The sequence below is a fragment of the Mytilus edulis genome, chromosome 3 (assembly GCF_963676685.1).
Source record: "Mytilus edulis chromosome 3, xbMytEdul2.2, whole genome shotgun sequence".
NCBI lineage: Eukaryota > Metazoa > Mollusca > Bivalvia > Mytilida > Mytilidae > Mytilus > Mytilus edulis.
The window spans coordinates 32,823,478-32,844,412 of record NC_092346.1 but is presented as its reverse complement, the minus strand read 5'-3'; the positions used below and the strand labels follow the sequence as shown (position 1 = coordinate 32,844,412).

Below are 20,935 nucleotides of genomic sequence, written 5' to 3'. Positions count from 1 at the left end.
AGTGGATTCTGACAACTTTGAAAACACTACAGTGGATTCTAACAACTTTGATAACATATTACTGGATACTGAAAACTTTGATTACAGGACAGTTGATACTTACATTTCTGATAACACTATAGTGGATACTGACAAATCTGATAATTCTATAGTGGATACTGACAACCATGATAACACTACAGTAGATACTTAAAACTCTGAGACCACTACCATGGATACTGACAACTCTGATAACATTACAGTGGATACTGTCAACTCTGATAACATAAGGGTGGAATCTTACAACTTTGATAACATTAGAGTGGAAACTGACAACTCTGATAACATTACAGTGGATAATGACAAATCTGATAACACTACAGTGGATACTGACAACTCTGAGACCACTACCATGGATACTGACAACTCTGATAACATTACAGTGGATATTGACAACTCTAATAACATCAGAGTGGATACTGACAACTCGGATATTATTATCGTGGATACTGACAACACTATAGTTGATACTGACAACCTGACAACAGTAGGTTACTACCTATTTAATAGTTTTACATTTGATGTCAGTTGGTTTTGGGGAAATGCTCTGTTGATCTTCTATTCATATTTGATATTTGCAATCTTGTTCTTGATTATTATTCCTTAGTTAGTAAGTGCCTGGTCTATAATGGTCAATCAGGATTTTTTGTTATTTTTCTATTTATATATTACTTTTTCCTTCATGTGGTTGTATTTCGGATATTCTCTTATACAAAAGGTTATATACTTAACATATGGTTGTTGGGAGCTTTCTAGGTAGATGCTTTTCTTCTTTGGTAACATTTTTTTTGGTATGTGTAATCAATGTTGGTTTGTGATGTTTTAAATTTGTAGATGTAAAATGAAAGCTTTTTGACTCAATTAAAATATGCATTTCATTTTCGTTGATTGAAGGGAAAATTAAATGAACAAAAACTGATACTAAACAAGTAAGAAAACCTTCACAGTACTTTTTCTATCTTAATTTCTCAACGTATAATTGTTCATTATAAAAAAATCAAACCTAACTTAGTTAAAATAAAAATGAAGGTGAATTCATGTCAACATATTCTAAAAAATTGAATATATAAATTTACATACTTTATTTATGAATGACTGTTTAAGAAATAAACAAATATAAATTGATCTTAATAAATTTGTAATGCATTTCAGGCAAAAGATTCCTGAAAATGGACTATGAAAATCAGTAGGGGAAAAATTTTGGAGACTTTATTTCATATTTTCTTTCCCTCAATTGTTGTACTTTATGCATCTATATGATAAAAGACATGAAGAACAAGAATGTGTCCATAGTACACCGATGCCCCACTTGCATTATCATTTTCTATGTATAGTGGACTGTGATATTGGGGTGAAAAATCTCATTTGGCATTAAAACTAGAAAAATCAAGTCATAGGAAACATGTGTACTAAGTTTCAAGTTGATTGGACTTCAATTTATTCAAAAACTATCTTGACCAAAAACTTTAACCTGAAACTTGCACTATCATTTTCTATGTTCAATGGACAGTGAAATTTGGGTAAAAAAATCCAATTTGGCATAAAAATTAGAAAGATCGTATCATAGGGTATACGAAGTTTCAAGTTGATTAGACTTCAACTTAATCCAAAACTACCTTGACCAAAAACTTTAACCTGAAGCAGGACAGACAAACGAACAATCGAACAGACACACAGACTAGAACATAATGCCCCTCTACTATTGTAGGTGGGCAGACACACAGACCCAAAAACATGATGCCCCTCTACTTTCGTAGGTGGGGCATAAAAATGAAACTTACTAGTCATTTTGGGGGCTCTTTATAGCTTGCTGAGTGCTGAGCTTGGTGTGAGCCAGGGCTCCTTGTTGAAAACCTTGACCTGGATGGAGACTTGTCTCATAACACATCTTTTTATATCTAATCAGAAGGTTTTATCTGAACTAGTTTTGGTACCATATGAATCATGGAAAAATCAAATATTTGACTGATCATTTTTATCATCTTTTAAATCTTCAATCTTCAGTTTCAACAAGTGCAAATCTTCTTTTTTTTATGATTTGAAATTTTATCTTTGAATGAAAATTTGAGATATGAATTCTTTTTCCTTTTCATTTCAACCAAGTGTTTTTGATACTAAAGGGCAATGTATTTTTCTATGAAGTTTTTTGTTGTCGTTTTTGTATTTTAATACAGTATGATTTTGATACTAAAGATATATTTTTCAATGAAGTTTTTTGTTGACATTTTTGTATTTTAACCAAGTATGATTTTGATACTAAAGGCCAATGTATTTTTTTATGATTTTTTTTGTTGACACTTTTGTATTTCAATCAAGTATAATTTTGATTAAAGGCCAAAGTATATTTCTATGAAGTTTTTTGTTGACATTTTTGTATTTTAACCAAGTATGATTTTGATACTAAAGGCAAATGTATTTTTTTATGATTTTTTTTGTTGACACTTTTGTATTTCAATCAAGTATAATTTTGATACTAAAGGCCAATGTATATTTCTATGAAGTTTTTTGTTGACACTTTTGTATTTTAACAAAGTATGATTTTGATACTAAAGGCCAATGTATTTTTCTATGAAGTTTTTTGTTGACACTTTTGTATTTCAATCAAGTATGATTTTGATACTAAAGGCCAATGTATATTTCTATGAAGTTTTTTGTTGACATTTTTGTATTTTAACAAACGTATGATTTTGATACTAAAGGCCAATGTATATTTCTATGAAGTTTTTTGTTGACATTTTTGTATTTTAACAAACGTATGATTTTGATACTAAAGGCAAATGTATATTTCTATGATTTTTTTTGTTGACATTTTTGTATTTTGACCAAGTATGATTTTGATACCAAAGGCCAATGAATTTTTCTATCAAGTTTTTTATTGACATGTTTGTATTTAAGCTAGTTGTTTCTTGTTGTTTTTTTTGCCATGGTGTTGTCAGCTTTTCTTCTACCAAGGATTTGATATTAAGATACAAATCCATCCTTTGACTTACAAGTTTTAAATGTATGGCCCTTTGATATCGTCAGCCTCATTTAATAACAGGTACATATTGGACAAACAAATATAATAAAACACAAGCAATTAGTTTATTACAACAATTTTTATTTCTCTGGAATTTTGCTCAAAATATTTGACAATCTCGTATTAAAATTCCCTAAAATTTTTCACAAGTCCCTAAGCATCAAGCTCAGCTCCACACTTCACCACACACATCATTGCAATCTTTCATTTCCTCATAGTCAGACACATTCAGACAATAATCAATTTCAGTGTATTTTTGGTAAACCTCGTACATGATTGTCTAAGATTTTCTGAAAATTTGATACATCTTTTTCAGTTATTTTTTGTTCATTCTGGCATTGAAATGATAAAAAATGTAAATATATATTTATTGGGGAATCATAAAAGAAGTATAGTTAAGAAATGTAATATCGGACATCTTGAAACAATCTAAAATAATTGCTACAGATATACATATAAATATGTCTTTCTCTAGTTAAAATCAGTACAAAAAGATAAAGGAAAGATTTCAGCAGTCTCTGACATTAATATTACTTTACAATTAAATACACATGTAGTAATTACATGCCAGTTTAAAATCTGCACTTTAACATTTTTTTAAAAACATCATAAATAAATGGTCAGCACTTAGAAATAACTTAGTACTTGTTTTTAGATAAAAGAAAAAAACAAAAAAATCATTCTGTAACAAATCACAAACCAAAAACAAATTGGTTAATTATCAAAAAAAAATAAAATCTGGCAGATCGAATAAACATCAAGCTTAAAATTTGTTCAATCTAAAAAAAATATTCAAACAAACTTCAACAAAAACAACAAAACATTTACAAATTAAACTGCAAGTAGATCTAAACAGCCTGGCCAGAAAGTAAAAAATGTCACACAAAGAAAAAACTCTCCAAATAATGATTTTTCACTTTCATACACAATAACATATATAAACATACATTCAACAAACATCTTTACTATACAAATAATTTGCACCAAATACTTTTTTTAACATGCACCATTAAATAAAATGTCCACTTCCAACACAATGGAACTGGCTATAATTACAAAGGAATAATAATGAGGTAAATCTTAAAGCTTTAATTTAATTGGTCACCCCACTACAGGGCAACTCTTCTGATTGGTTTAACAATGTCATATGACAAAAAATTCAAATATTCCATGGCACAAAAACATATTCCTTCAACTGAAGAGTTGATGTTTGACAGAACATACTTTGACGTGGAATGCTTTACAAAGTCATGGCCATTCAAATGTACATTTATTTTGATCATCATGAGGTATGCGGCACATATGTGACCAAGACGTGTTTCTTGTCCAGAGACAACAAAATACATATATAATACTTGGCAACTCATTGTCAACATGAACTGCGTTTTTTTTTTAATAATACTTTTGCGTAGTTTTCCCCATATCCCATTATAACAAGTTGTGAAGACTAGTTTTAAAACTGCAGTCAGTTGTCGACTCCCTTACTCTGTTAGATTGACTAGCACACTAGTTACTTCCCTTGGCTAGCCTGCAACCGTTAGGAATTAGATTCTACACAATGAGTGACTGCTAAATGATTGAGAGATCACCGTGATTGTAATAAAATAGGTCGTAGTTTTAAACTACCGTACCCACAAATACTTGTAAGTCACGCTTTATTCCTTGGCTTAATTATGTTCGCAGGCCAAGCCAAATGTCCCTGTTCTTTTTAAAGCACAAAGTTTTTACTCCTGATATTTATCCAGCATGAATATCCTGAATGTGTGCACCCATACTGTCCAAGCTGCCATGTAATGGAGGACTTTGACTCATGCCGTGGGCTCCGTGTCCCATCATCATATGATGTGGATGCCCTGGTATTAGCATTGCTTGCGAATGAACTGGTGGTCGTAACTGTGACATCTGAGAGTATGAACTACTGCCAGTGACAGCAGTACTTCCGAACATGTCACTACTATGCATACCCTGAACTCCAAGCATATCGTATCTTTGTCCTTCCATATGAGAATATCCCTTCATTTGATCATACATTTCACTACCATGTCTTCCTTGGAACACTGGAATTAAAATAAAAAATATTAAATTTTTTATCATGTAATTAATTCTTTCAAAACTTAAATTGTCACTTTATAAGTATGCATTGCTATGTACTTTTGCTTTGCTTATTTAAGCCCAATATGACACAGAACTTCAAAAAATGTCTTATTTTTTCTTCTACATGTTATTAGGTAGCTGTCTCATTTGTATATACCCAATATCTCCTTCACATTCAATCTCAATATTAATTCAGAAAGATTTCATGTGCTTTAACAATTTGTACATTGTTTGTTTTCTATGAGCTTATCTTTTGAACCAATTAAGCTTCACATTAACTTTTAAATTGTGAACAAATTACACTTAAGCTGTGAACAAATTGATTCAACCTTTGATGAACCATTAAGCCTAATCTGAGATTAACAGATTCATCTTAATCTGATCTTTCAATTTATCAGAACACAAAATATGTACAGGGGTGTTTAAACTACTTACTGTGAGGACTCATATGTGCCATGGCCTGGCTATCCCAACCCATACTCTCTGGACTATATCCATGACCTCCTGGTGCTGAAAAGATTAAGACAATGATTATGTTTGTCTTTGTATTTATCTTTATAAAACATCTGTTTTTACATGCAGTATAATTATTTTGTATTCAGATCAAATATTTGTGGTTAGAAACTTCACCGATTGTATTAATACTTTCGACATTTGAAATTTTGACAAAATTAATATTACTGTTTTGAACCTAAAGTGTTATTAACAAAAAAAAACACTTTTATTGCCGAACAATAATGCTTATATACATAGTTTTTTTGAGAGAATATCTTACTCCTAACAGCATGTGAAACAAAGAACGGCCTTGTATAAACTGAAAACAGATAGGGAACACTTAGAGGTACATCTAGATCACATTTAAACCATTTAGTACCCACTTACAGACCCTCGTTATGAGGGAAGAGGAATTTCAATTGGAAAGATTTTCGCTCCTCAGGAGATGCGAGATTCTGTCAAGAATAACAAGCTTAAAAGAAATGCAATTTCCATAAGAGCCATGCCACCAAAGATAAAAGTTTCATCTCAGAGTTTTACCTTTAGACTGCAAACAGAGAGCTAATTAACAACAACCCACAGATGAAAACTAAATTGCTGATGATATATGCCAATTTTGTGTTAAATAGCTTTTTAAAATATTAGGATACTGAGGGCGAAAATAGCCTTGTAGATAAAAAATATCAGCGTACAAGTGAGAAATTGATAGAAAATAAAATAAAAAGCAAGTTTGCATACATTTATAAAATACTTAGCTACTAATTATTATGCAATTTATTGTTGAAGTTCCGCAGAAACAAAGACGACAAAAATTAATATTTTTATTACGACATGAAAAAACTTTGTTCCTCAATAAAAGGCATCAACTTGCATTATACTAGAAGGCACTAAATGCTTTATGAATTATGTATAAAATCTTTAAGGTTTTTAAATAAATATAACTGGAACATGCAAAAGGAAGTAAATTTAGTTAATACTTTTCTCTTATTTGCATATTTTTGACAGTTGATGGGTTTATGGGTTTAATATTATGTAAGACTACAATGGTTTATTGTTTCATTTGCAACATGCCAAAATGACCGTGTCATGAATTTTATAGAGAAAAACCAATGGTAATGTGGTTATAATGACAAATGTCTTCATTTCATTTCCGTCATTTTTATACCTACTAAACAATATACATTAGATTTTAATTAAGAAAAGGAAATCATAATTTTTGTGTTTTTTTTTTTTGTTCGTATTCTATTGTCAGGTTGGCATTCTGCAAGTCACAATAATTTATAATCCTTAAAGCTTAGGCAATTAAATGGCCATTTGGATGGAAATTGAAATGCTTGATGTATTTCCATACCAGAAGGTTTAAATCCAGAAAGGGGGAGGAGTGTAAATTTGCATAGTTAAAAATACATGGAAAGTTTTATGTTTTAATTTAAATGAATTTTTCAAGTTTGATTTTTTTTTAGGTTATTAGTATAAAATTTTGGCAAAAACAAACCAATATTTTGTATAAGAGAATTAATATATACTAATTGCTGAAGTGTCCAGTGGCAAATATTACAAAAATATTCATATTCTTACCTGCTCTATTTGATTGGTCAATCATTGGTTGCACTATTCTTCGCCTTGCATTAATAAACCTGGAAATAAAAAAAATAAAAATTTACTTTTTAACCAATATTATTTTTGCACTGGCCTTGTCTAATTATCAACAAAATAATTTGACTTTGGCCTAATTGTGGACAAACTGTCACTAAGGAATGATTAATGACTGATATACAAGTGAGGCGCCACACAAAAACCAGAGTCTATATCATCCTTTGCCAAGATTTAGACAAATTCTCATTACTAAGGTGACCTCTGACCTCCCCTATCAACCTCAGTACAGATATTTACTTCTAAATTACAGGCGAAACTTAGCCAAATTTCACAGTTTATCTTCAAATTGTTGACAAAAGTCTTTAAACCATTCAAAAATGCATTTAATTCATGATAAATGTTTGTTGAGAAATGAACTGGATCAGAGGAGAAGGCTGGTGAAAACATCTTTTGCCCTAAATTACTTCTTTAGAGCCATTAAAAGTTTTTCATGAGATTAAGTTACAAGTTGATGAGCCTTTCGGATTCCTATGCCATTGAATTCCTCATCAGCCTGCAGACAACCCTAATGATATTATTCTTCTCATTTTTATTTATTTTCGCTAATTATTCCAATTCCCAGATGTAAATATAGAATTCATGGGGAACAAACTGCTAAGTAACATGTTGTATACAAAAGCAAACACTACTAGTAACTTTAATATGTAATAAGGCAAGGTTGATTTACATATATGGTTCTACTTTCAATAATCACCAAACTTTTATGCTAAATTCTTAAAATTTCAATACAAACAGACAACAAACACATGAAAATTCCAAAACTTTTTCAACAAAAACATAAATTGTTAAAAAAAAAAAATTGTCCCTACACTTCCCCATTTTTTCGAACCGCTAACAAATTTTTATCTATCTTGTCTAACTATGAAGAAAAACCTTTCTCACATGTTTACAAAATGTTTTGAAATTTTCCAAGTTGATTTGAAGTTTTTCACACCCAAGTTGATTCTCTGCTCATTTGTATGTGATAGATATCAAACACTTCAAACAGATACTCCAATTACTTAAATAGCTACAACGATTTGAAATCTTCAAAACTTTTACACAGATACAAGTTGAATCTTCTTCATTTAATAACCCATACATATAACATCAAACAAATCAAGCAATTACTCAAATAGCAGTGAAAGTTTGCCTTTTGAACTTATGCATGTTGCATTCCAGATTAATTGTATCATAGAGGGCAATTTAAACGTTGCTTAATGTGCAAACAGACTGCTTGCTTTCTGGTTGTAACAAAGTCAATACTGTGTGTTTACATAATCAGATTCAGAGTCAACACTTGTAGGAGAATCCCTTAATGAATTTGAGGAAGCTGATTAAATCTAAATATTATCTTGTCCAAACTCCCAATATAATCTTCTAGGTCTTTGTTTTCTTAACGAATTTCCACTTTATTTGATATTTGAGATGAGTAAAAGCTTTCTGAGTACTGACTTAAAAAAAATTGCCCTCCTAAATATCTTGTTTATTTTATACTGTATATAATTTGAGAAGAATAAAAGCTTTCTGAGTACCGATTAAAAAAAAATCCCCTCCTACTAAATATCTTGTTTATTTTATACCGTATATGAAATATCTACTTCGGTTTCTTTAGAAAATTTTAAACTGTAATTTAGATATAAATTTAATAGAGTCATACGTATAATGTCATTAATTCATGGTACACGACACCTTAGAACACTGAAAAAGCAATGTCAATCCTTAGCGTAAACTTGGATCCCCAATTTGATACCAATTTCTCTTAATGTGTTCTGTCAGAACTCAAATCAGATTTAGACATTTAAGCTTACATTGTTAGTTATGATAAAATGGGCTACTTCACGGCTTCACTAGGAGAAAATGGACACCAGCTAGCCATTGAGACACTTGTAACTTCTTGTATTCCAATAATCATTTCAACTAATGGAGTCTTAATTAATAAAATTCAGACTGTTCTTCATTAAGGAACTGCTGTCGCTGGTTGATTGAGTTTTACCTGTTGTACCAGTACCTGTGGTCGTGGAGCAGGATAATGATGAGTCATTGTGCGCTGGATCCTCACTGGTCTCAATCCAGGAATTATAATACCTATCGTAAAAAAAAGTGGTAGTGTTTGAAACTAAAATGTTTTATTAATTCATTAAACAAAACTCCTACACACACTTGATATTAAAAACAAAAGTCATTTTACTGCTGTTATCCTTCTCAAAGTTACAGTGAAACCTTCTACATGAAGTGAAGATCACACCCCACTGCAAATTTAAATGAGTCTTCATTGATATCTATGCCATACTGCAGACAACATCTATATATATTCAAGGTCATTACAAATCAATTTTAAATCAACTATTCTTTATTCTGTAAAAGCATAAAAATATAGTATATACCAATACACATAATTAACAGCGCCTGGTGATGTTTGATAGCCTATCAAACATCACCAGGCGCTGTTAATTATGTGTATTGGTATATACTATATTTTTATGCTTTTACATTTTTCTCACTGATACACATAGTTAATATGGCTTCTACTAACGAAAGCTCCATGGAGCTAATGTGTTTAGAGACTACTTATGTCAGTACACCTTTCCTATATTGCCTATTCTTTATTCTGTATACAAATATTGAAAAATTCATCTTGAAATATGATTATTTTTTTAAACAATGGATTTTACTGGATTCTTGATTTCAGGGTAACCACAAATTAAAATTTTGAACAAATTGCAAACTTTGTAAAGAAAATTCCTATTAGGAATGTATGTAATATCAAGCAAACCATGAAACTGCAAGTTTATATCAAACCATGAAAGTTGTTCCACATGAAAATAAATAAATCCACGTAAGTAACACAAGTCTAAAAAAAGGGCATAAATAGTTACCTGACAACATTTTCATGATTGAGACGAGACAGTAATTTGACCTCCCTGGTAATTTTCTTGTTGAAATATTTACTTTTAGGATTCAATGGTATTCTCTTAATATCATATTTTCTTCTATCTAGTTTATTTCTAACCTGTGAAAATGAAGAAAACGTTTGTTTACAGCGTTAATAAAATCATGATGGCTGAATATAAATATATTACAAAGATGTCTTAGACTGATTAGACTACAGAATTGTCAACTGTGCAATGCAATCTACATGCAGTGAAATTTGTCAAACCTAACTTGTCAGGAACTGATGATTTAGTTTGGATTAGACAGGTGATCAGCTTAAAAGTTCTGATTGATGAGTTCACTTAAGACAGGTTTTTGGCTTATGCAGTGTTATATTTTCAGCAATTTAACTGTTCAGTAAAAGTCCTTTTTTTTAGTTCACCACTAAGAACATAAGGGGTAATTTCAATGTTTGTACAGCAATTAAAAATATTAATATGGAAAAAAATGACCTATCAGAATTTTTTACTGCAAGGATTGTACCCATTAGAATTTTAAAAACAATACCAGATGATGCAAGATACGAAACTGTCTACATTTCAAAGCACTTATTAGATCTGACATAGGCATTTTTGTTACCCCTAAGATGTAATCATTTTTAATTACTTACTGTTGCCAAGACCCTCTGAAGTTTTTTTCGTATAAGGTACCTGTCAGATGAAAAAACCCAAAATTTCACCCCTAAGATGTAAAAATTTTACACCCCGCAGAAAGGACCATCCATCCCCCTTTAGCAGATATTAACTGGAATGGCCCAATGTTTGTACAGCAATTAAAAATACTAATATATGTCATTGGTTGAATATCCATTGTTTAAGATGTTGTTAACCTATCAAAACATGTGATGAAAATCTATGACAATATTACCCAGAATGCTTTAGATTTTGAAATGGCAAACTCGTTGGTAATCAAAACAACTAGTTTCAGTACTGAATGCATCAAAACCTGACTTTCAAAAAGGAATAATGAACCATCAGATGATTAGACACCATACTTCATGCAAAAAAAAAAAAAAATCACAAAATTGGGATCAACACCCTTATTTGGCATATCTTTTCCAAATTTCACATTATAATGAACATGTGTGCTAAGTTTATAGTAGTTGTAACAACAAATTAAAGTAAATTTTCTTTAACCAAATGTTATTGTGACTGAAACAGGAAAGACCAACTAACAACAGACAGACTAAAGACCAGATTGGCACACCGACCTTTAACTCCCCTCAATTCGGCTTTTTTAACTTCTTTGAATCAAGCATTACTGATGAGTCTTTTGAAGATGAAATGTGAGTCTGGTGCAAATACAAAATTTCAATCCTGGTATCTATGATGAGTTTAATTAAACCTGCTCAATTAAGCAAGAAAATGGAGTCTAGGTCACATGACAATGCCTATTCTGGATGTAATTACCTCAATGACATCACCAAATCCTCCTTTCCCTAGAGACCTAAGGACTTCAAATTCATTAGTTAGACGAGATTGTCCACTGCACTGACTTCCAAGGCTGTGATGAAGGGTAAATCTGCTAAGTCATCATCTTCTGAATCATTGTCTTTGTTTACGTCTTGTTCTATAATTAGAAAAATACTATTACTCATCCTGTTATTTTTCCTTTTTTTTAAATTATGATTTTTAGGTTTCGTAAGTATTGAGATTTTGAAGCTGCTTGATAACAACTATTTAATTTCAAAATAATTATAAACAATCAGAATTTTAGGTGAGTTTATTATTACTATTCAAATGAAAAGACAATCTTGAGTTGATATCAAGCAATATCCAATTCTCACAAGTTTTTGAATTCATTTCTCTTAAGTGGTTAAAATTCTATTAATGTTGAATAGAAAGTTTGTGACTCATTGATCAAGTCTTTTGCACATACCAGTATGATATCCTACGTCCTGTTCTAGTGTCAAACTTCTTCATCAGACAATTTAAAATTTTATTGAACGCTCCAGAATGTGATAAAATTTGACAAAAATAAAACTTTGGGTTAATCTCGCTTGCCATTGGGGAAATGTACATATATTGGAAAGACGTTTGTCTGAAAAATAATTGATTTTTAAAAATGCATAGTTAAATCCTAATTTGATGTTTTAATTTTTCTTTTTGATGTAAATTCCATTTCTGGCTCAAAGGCTTGTCATAGTTGGCTTTTATGGTGATATTGTTTATAAAGCCAATAAAATTATATATAATCCATAGTCACTCATCTAATTGATCCTTTGAATACACTTATGGTTATCAATTAAAACAGTAGTGAAATCTTTAAAATATTGTTTTAATGTGTATAATTGATTTTGTTTTTGAACAATTAAAACATAACTAAACATACCTTTGGGCCACAAGCACTTAAAAACGAATTTAAACTAAGTGCATGTTTTAATGTTGTTTTCTATAAGTTTCATTAGAATGGAGATAACAATATTGTATTTTAAGCTCAGACAGCATCTATTGGTAATTCGATGGTTGCAAATACCTGTTTATTAAGGCGTCCCCAGTAAACTTAATTTGGGACCATCAAATCACAAATTGATGCCATCTGAGCTTAAAACACAGTATTGCCATCTCCATTCTAATGAGACTGATAGAAAACAACGTTTACTAATGTGTTGCTAGTAAACTTAATTTTGACCATCAAATCGCCAATTGATGCCATCTGAGCTTAAATTCAGTATTGGTGTCTCCATTCTAATGAAACTGATAGAAAAGAATGTTTACTAATGTGTTGCCAGTAAACTTAATTTGCCACCATCAAATCACATATTGATGCTGTCCAAGCTTTAAATACAATACTGTTATCTCCTCATTGTACAACTAAACTATACTCATTTCAGGGCCATTTATAGCTGACTATGCGGTATAGGCTTTGCTCATTGTTGAAAGCCATACGGTGACCTATGGCTGTTAATTTCTGTGTCATTTTGGTCTCTTGTGGAGAGTTGTCTCAATGTCAATCATACCACATCTTCTTTTTTATATAACAAATACACAACATACTTTTCTCATTTTCTTCTGTAGCAGCCTGTTTGTGAGGAGCATAATGAATGGTGTGTTGTAATTCTTCCTTAATAAAACTATGGTCCAACAGTTGATAGACCGACCAACGATGTCTCTCATCTTTCATCAAACATCTAAAACATTTAAAAAAAAACAAAATATGTATGAAAATTTTCTATTGCAAATGACATTATTTAAGAATGTTTTCTATTGCAAATGACATTATTTAAGAATGTTTTCTACTGCAAATGACATTATTTAAGAAAATGGATTTTAGATTTCATCTGTCAAAAGCTTTAAACTTTTAGATATAGGAAGATGAAGTATGAGTGTCAAAGAAATAAATCTTCATAGAAGTCACAATTTATAAAAGTAAACCATTATAGGTCAAGGTACAGTCTTCAACACGGATCCTTGGCTCACACTTATACATTCTTGATTTCCTTTCAAGCCAATAATTCTGATATGGTAAAAAAGTTAAATTATTTAAACTAAATTTAAGTTATACATTTTGCCATAGCATTTTCATTCCCTTTTTGACTTATGAGTTTGAATACCCCTTTTTTTGGTATGTTCTGCCTCACTTTTCATACAAAAAAGGGGGGTACCATAATTACCAGAGTGCTTAGACGAAGTATTACTTCTAAGTCAGACTAATGAATATATAAGTCATACAACACTAATCATACTTTGTTAAGAAATCTTGAAACACAGGAGGGAAATTTTGTGGTATTTCTGGCTTGTCTGGATCAGCATCTAATCCAATAGCTACAGATAACAGTATCAAACCCTGGAAAAATACAATTCATTGAATGATAAAAGGCTTTAATAATTTATCTTTTTTTTTTAATTTTATTTTCTTCTTTCAAAAAAGTGACTTTGGAGACTTTATCTTTCATGTTCATAGCTTCATTTTTTTAAGTTGAAGGACACTCAACATGTATATATAACTCTTATAAACTCTGTTTGGAATTCAATTTGTCTATTTTCCATTTTCTGTTTTCTTGGATTTTTCTAGGTTGTTGGTTTGGTTATGTTTTTTTTGGTTTTTTTGGTTTGGTTTTTGAACTTTTTTATTATTTATTTTGGGGGTATTTTACAAATATAATTGAGCTACAAAGTACAAAAGAAAAGGCCATATAAACATGTCATTTACAATCATTTATGTTTCCATCTATTAATTCAAGTATAAATAAAATAAATTGCTTCCCTAATCACAGCTGGATACGACCGCAGATGTCCAACCCTGAAAAGTTTGGGCCAAAATGGACAAAATGTAATCAAATTTCTGACACAGAATAACTGTAGCCAAAGAACTTTAAGTTAGTTATATGATTTGAATTTATATTCATTTTTTTTGCTATTGTGCAATACACTATGCTATTGCTAACTGACTCCCCCACCCCCCCCAAAAAAAAAGTTGACCAAATTTTCTTTTAATTTCTGGAATCTGAAATAAGAAAAATTGTCCCCCTTCCAATTTTTTTAACCTCCCCCCCCCCCTCCTTTTTCCCTTATTCAAAAAAAAATTCTTTCCTCAAGATATTGTCAGTATCTCAATTCAAATTTCTAATGGAGTTTGGAACTGAATACATCATAACAGTTTTAAAATATAAAATGACATACATAGTCATGGCTGAAATTAATATTACATGTAATTACTGTGACAGCTAATCACCTCAAGAAAATCATCATTTCTTAAAAAATTATTTACTAGCAGTGTCAGGGAGGTAATCAAACATTGTTCTTTAAATTGATTTGGATTACCATCCTTACACTGCTTTTATACTGTCTTAATTGCCCTTTAATCAGAAAAACCCTTGTTTTCCCCCTATTTTGCACCTAATTCCTAAATGGTTTGAGCCATAAAGTCAATTCTAACCATCCCTTTGTAGTATGGAAACTTGTGGTATAATTTCGGAGAGATTCATACACTTTACCACCAGTTATTGTCTGTAAACAACAAAAATACTTATTTGGGCCCCTTTTTTGGCCAAATTCAATCCCAACCTTTCTTTAGTGGTTATAAACTTTGTGTTAAGATTTATACTTATAACAAAGTTATTATCTGGAAACCATCTGTCTTCTGACGATGCTGATGATGACGATGACAACAACGAAGACAATGTGATATCAATATACCATTGAAATTTTTTTAATTTTTGCGGTCGTATAAAAATTTAACATAACAATGGCCTTTTTTTCTCTTTAAATCAAGATCCTCACCAATTGATAAACATCTCCTTTCTTTCCTCCCCTAACTGGTATCAGTTCTCTATCTCCTGAAAAATGGACACCAGGTCGGCAGGACTCCACATATAGATCAGACAGCCTGAAAAACAAAAATGGATGAAGTGGAAAATTTGCAACAACTTCTGTTGTGTATACTTCAACTTGCTGGTTTCAGGTTTAAAACTGAGGTAATTGCACATAACTACTTAAAGAAATTAGTACACATTATACACTTTTATTTAAGCTCATTTTTTATTTTTTTCTCAATAATAAATTTATAAATTTAATATCAGAATTTGAATCATACAATTTTAGGTTTAGAGAAATTCAACAGTGCTTCACACATGTTTAAAGTTTCAGATAAGCAGCCATATTGGCCATTTTTGATAACAAATCTGCTTAAATGTTCCTCTTTGAATTGTTTTACACTAGATATTTTTGGGTCCTTTATAGCTTGCTGTTCAGTGGAAAGGGCATAGAATGAACTTGAAATTTGAGGCCAAAATCGGCCATTACCGGACCTACTTCTTTAAGGTATTGCACAATATCATGTTTTTTTTGCAATTGCAGAGGTATGAAGAAGGTATGCTTTCTTTATCAGCTGATAGTTTACTTTGAGCTTGCTTGCAGGATTAGCAAGCATTCTTTGTTAATACAGCTTTAATTATATTGTTTTGCATCTTAATTGATTTAAATTGTATGTTTTATCTCTGTATGATTTAATTATATATATTGATCCAGAAAAAAAAAAAATACTTCAACCTCAAAATTTGTAAGGGTTCCGCAGAACCCAGTGTCTTGCTACTTTTGCTGTTAATGGCAGGCTCAACAAAAATGAGGAAAAAAATCAACAAAAATATTCCTCTCAATACTATCTTTTGATTGTGAGAAGCTTCTGTCCAAGTTTGGTAAAAATCCAGGATATTTTATGCATCTCATAAATGTTTTATAAACTTTAACTGCAGACTTTCTGTAATGTTAACTGGAAGAAAAACTAAGTCCATTTATAAAATACTGAAAAAATGGAATTTTGTTTTTAACAAATTTACTTCTGGATACTATCTTAGGTCATAAACAAGCTTCCGTCCAAGTTTGGTACAAATCCAGGATAGCTTAAGAAAGTTATTAAAATTTTAAAAACTTTAACCACAGAGTTAATGTAATGTTTCCTGGCAGAACAACTAAGTCCATTTATAAGTAAATTACAGAAACAAGAGTGCACACGCTGAAATGTCTCGCCTTCTTTACTAATCATTGATATTATGTTGATAGTCCCAAATATAAAGCTTTATTACAACTGTCACATAATCTTAACATTAACCAAGAAAACTAAACCTTGACCAATGAACCATGAAAATGAGGTCAAGGTCAGATGAACCATGCCAGGCAGGCATGTACAGCTAACAGTTCTTCCATACAACAAATATAGTTATATATAACCTATTGCTTATAGTTTAAAAAAAAAATCACAAAAACTTAACACTGAGCAATGAACTGTGAAAATGAGGTCAAGGTCAAATAAAACCTGCGCGACTGACATAAAGATCATAAAATATTTCCATACACCAAATATAGTTGACCTACTGCTGGTAATAGAAATTAGAACAAAACTCAAAAACTTAACTGTGACCACTGAGCTATGAAAATGAGGCCCAGGTCAGATGACACCTCCTAGTTGGACATGAACACCTTTCAATCATTCCATACACCAAATATAGTAGACCTATTGCATACAGTATAAGAAAAACAGACCAAAAACACAAAAACTTAACTATAACCACTGAACCATGAAAATGAGGTCAAGGTCAGATGACACCTGCCAGTTGGACACGTACACCTTACAATCATTCCATACACAGAATATACTAGACCTATTGCTTATAGTATCTGACATATGGACTTGACCACCAAAACTTAACCTCGTTCACTGATCCATGAAATGAGGTCGAGGTCATGTGAAAACTGTATGACGGGCATGAGGACCTTGCAAGGTACGCACATACCAAATATAGTTATCCTATTACTTATAATAAGAGAGGATTTAACATTATAAAAAATCTTAACTTTTTTTTCAAGTAGTCACTGAACAATGAAAATGAGGTCAAGGACATTGGACATGTGACTGACAGAAATTTTGTAACATGAGGCATCTATATACAAAGTATGAAGCATCCAGGTCTTCAACTTTCTAAAATATAAAGCTTTTAAGAAGTTAGCTAACGCTGCTGTCGCAGGATCACTATCCCTATGTCGAGCTTTCTGCAACAAAAGTCGCAGGCTCGACAAAAACAGATTTTTTTTTAAACAAATTTACTTCTGGATACTTTCTTATGATCATAAACAAGCTTCTGTCCAAGTTTGGTACAAATCCAGGATAGTTTAAAAACTTTAACCACAGAGTGAATGTTATGTTTCCCAGCAGAAAAACTAAGTCCATTTACAAGTAAAATACCGAATAACAGGAATTTTAATTTTACGAAATTTACTTCTAGATACTATCTTATGATCATAAACAAGCTTCTGTCCCAGTTTGGTAGAAATCCAGTTTAAGAAAGATATTAAAATTTCAAAAACTTTAACCACAGAGTGAATATTTGTGGATGCCGACGCTGACGCTGCGGCCGCTGCCTCTGCCAACACTGTCGCCACTGCCGCCACTACCGACAACAAGGACAGAATGTAGGATTGCTATGTCTCACTTTTTCGACTAAAGTCGAAGGCTCGACAAAAATCACAAGTCAAATGTTGAAGATGTTGCTTTTGTTGTCTATTGTGTTGGTGGATTGCTGTCACATAGACAACAATTAATCTCCATCCTAATTATACATATTTAATTGAACAAGCATACACTTTGAATATAATTTGAACATCAGTTACCTACCCTTAGGTACTTATGTACCACATCTTTTTTGTGTAAATATTCTAATCCATACAAAATTTCCTCTGTGTAAGCCTTGATGATATCTACAGATAGTGGACGTGATTCTGTTATATGTTGAGACTAGCACCTCCAGAGTAGTCCATTAAAATCTGTTTGGAAAATATAAATAAAAACAATTATAAGATATAGAACAAAATTATATAATGGTCTTATATATGCTACTGATTTCATGCTAAGAAATCAAATTGAAAATGTAAAAAAGAATTTCTCATGTTTAACACAATTGATAACAGTAATGTTTAAATATAATTAGTTGTAAATATGACTTTTCTGCATGACTGATACAAATGCAACAACATATATTTCTATTCAAAATATTGACTGAGACCCATTGTAAGTCACATGACTCATGTCACATCAATATTTGTTGCAAATGGTAAATGTCCTTTATGATGACTTGACATTGATATCACTTAAATTATAATGCTCCGTTAGCATCTTCAACAATAATAGCATTAATGGTTCAAATTTTGACTGCATCTCGTAAAAGAGTCTCTTCAGTACTGTTGTAAACCAAACAATTTTAAAGTCTAAAACCTTATTCAAACATTGAAGGGCAGATCAAACCAAAATGGGCAGAAAAGAAAGTAGTCTAAACAAGAATATGTGTCCATCTATCACATTGCCCCGCTCATACTATCACATTTCCATATTCAGTAAACCATGAAATCTGGTTCAAAACACTAATTTGTTTTGTGTTGATTTTTTAAGTTTCAAGTTGACAGGACTACAACTTTATTGGAAATTACCCTAAACAAAACTTTAACCTGATCAGTGATCTGAAATATATGGGTGAAAACCATTATTTAGCATAATTTTTTTTAAAGTTCACATCATTTTTGAACTTGATTTGGAATGGATGGATGCATTGATAAACAGAAAGCCTAACAGTCAAACAGACTAAAAAATAAGTAGATTATCTTAGGGACAGTCAGTCAAGGTAACCTAATTAGTTGTAAATTATTGTAGGCATGTGAAATATAATATGTATGGTCTTCTCAATCATGGTATTTAAATTTACACAAGCGATAAATTATTTGTTCACTGTTATCATGTTTCAGTATATTCACTAAGTACAAGGGTATTTAACTTATTGATCATAACAACTTAAAAATAGATCAAACAAGGAAGTGAAATACCTGGGACACACCTGACAAATATGGCTTCCTCTCAGCCGTTTGGAGGAGGTCAAGTTCCTGTTAATTGTAAATTATGTAAAACAGATAGACCAATTCAGTGGAAATGCATGGACTGCAGTATTATGATGTGTGCTTATTGCAAGGAAAATGTACATTCTCAATTCAAAAATGCACTTGATCATAAGATCATCAAAAGAGAAGAGATTGGACTGCATAAGGAAGAACTGGATTTTACCAATATTAAGTGTGATGAACACACTGGACAATCATCATGTCTTTACTGTAATACATGTGAAATCCTAGTGTGTCCAACCTGTGTTGCTAAAATTCATAAGAAGCATGATTTAATCGAAATTAGTGACGCATACAACATCAAAGTAGAAATATTAAAAAAAGGGCAAAGTAAAATGCAGAGGAGTAATTATACAACCAATGCAAAGAAAGACCAGCTCAATAAACTAGTGTCCGCTGAAAATATAAAGTATAACAAGGAAAAAAGAAATATTCAAAGTCATGAGGAAACCGTAAAAGAGCAAGTAGAACAATATTTTAAAGAACTCAAAATTAAATTGGAACATAATCATGAAACTGTTTTATCAACAGTCAAATCTGATTTGAACGCTATATCATTATTCACAAAACAGAAGGTGGGCAAAATCAATGAATTCCAAGACTGTATTGACCTTTCCGATGCCTCTGACTTTTTCAAAGAGGTCAAGAAGATGGAGAAATTCACTGAAACTCAAGAACCCCGAACCAGGCCTAGCTATACTTCTTCACCAAAATTTGTTCCAGGAAATTTGAACCAATCTCACATTGGATCACTACAAGATGATGGAAACTTGTCAGCAGAAATAAACATCTCCCTAGTCATCAATAATAAATACCAGACTGAACTTGATGCTATAGGATATGTAAATACATGTCTTGACCAGTCATTTTGGATAAGTTCAGGTGCTTATAAAGTGTTACAGAGAGTAAAACCTGAAGGAACCAACCTAAAGGTGATGTCTGAATTTAACATTGATGTGTTTGGAATGGCAGTTACTCCATCTAATCAACTCCTTCTGTGTGTTTTTGGGGAAACAAGGTTACAACAAATCAGCAGTACTGGTGAACTGACTGATTCTGTTTATGATATATCACCTTTACTTCCCAATGCTATCCATGTTGTTAGTGACAATAAACTGATTGTTGGAGCTTATAATGGTAAACTAAAAAAAAGTGCTGTGATTATTATGAACAAGAAAGGAGACAAGGAGACTGTGTATGATCATGATGAACATAATCAATCTTTATTTAATACTCCAAGGTATATAACCACTACATGTAATGGAAATATACATGTAGTGGATAGGATTTCAGATGATGCTAGAGGTAAAGTAGTGATCTTAGGACAAAGTGGACATAT

General features: G+C 31.4%; 2 protein-coding genes across 2 annotated transcripts; one reads left to right on the top strand and one right to left on the bottom strand.

The window, feature by feature from the left end:
• Window positions 1-211: 211 nt before the first annotated feature.
• On the top strand, window positions 212-1,206 carry LOC139515193 (rhoptry surface protein CERLI2-like). Its single transcript, XM_071304756.1, has 2 exons — window positions 212-526; window positions 1,192-1,206. The coding sequence occupies exons 1-2, from the start codon at window positions 212-214 to the stop codon at window positions 1,204-1,206; spliced, it is 330 nt and encodes a 109-aa protein (XP_071160857.1).
• A 3,589-nt stretch (window positions 1,207-4,795) lies between these two features.
• Window positions 4,796-10,291, bottom strand: LOC139515192 (homeobox protein Meis2-like). Its single transcript, XM_071304755.1, has 5 exons — window positions 10,162-10,291; window positions 9,094-9,370; window positions 7,226-7,284; window positions 5,588-5,662; window positions 4,796-5,115 (listed from the first exon to the last, which is right to left on the bottom strand). Coding segments are annotated over exons 2-5 (456 nt in total). The 5' UTR covers window positions 9,096-9,370; window positions 10,162-10,291.
• Window positions 10,292-20,935: the final 10,644 nt, after the last annotated feature.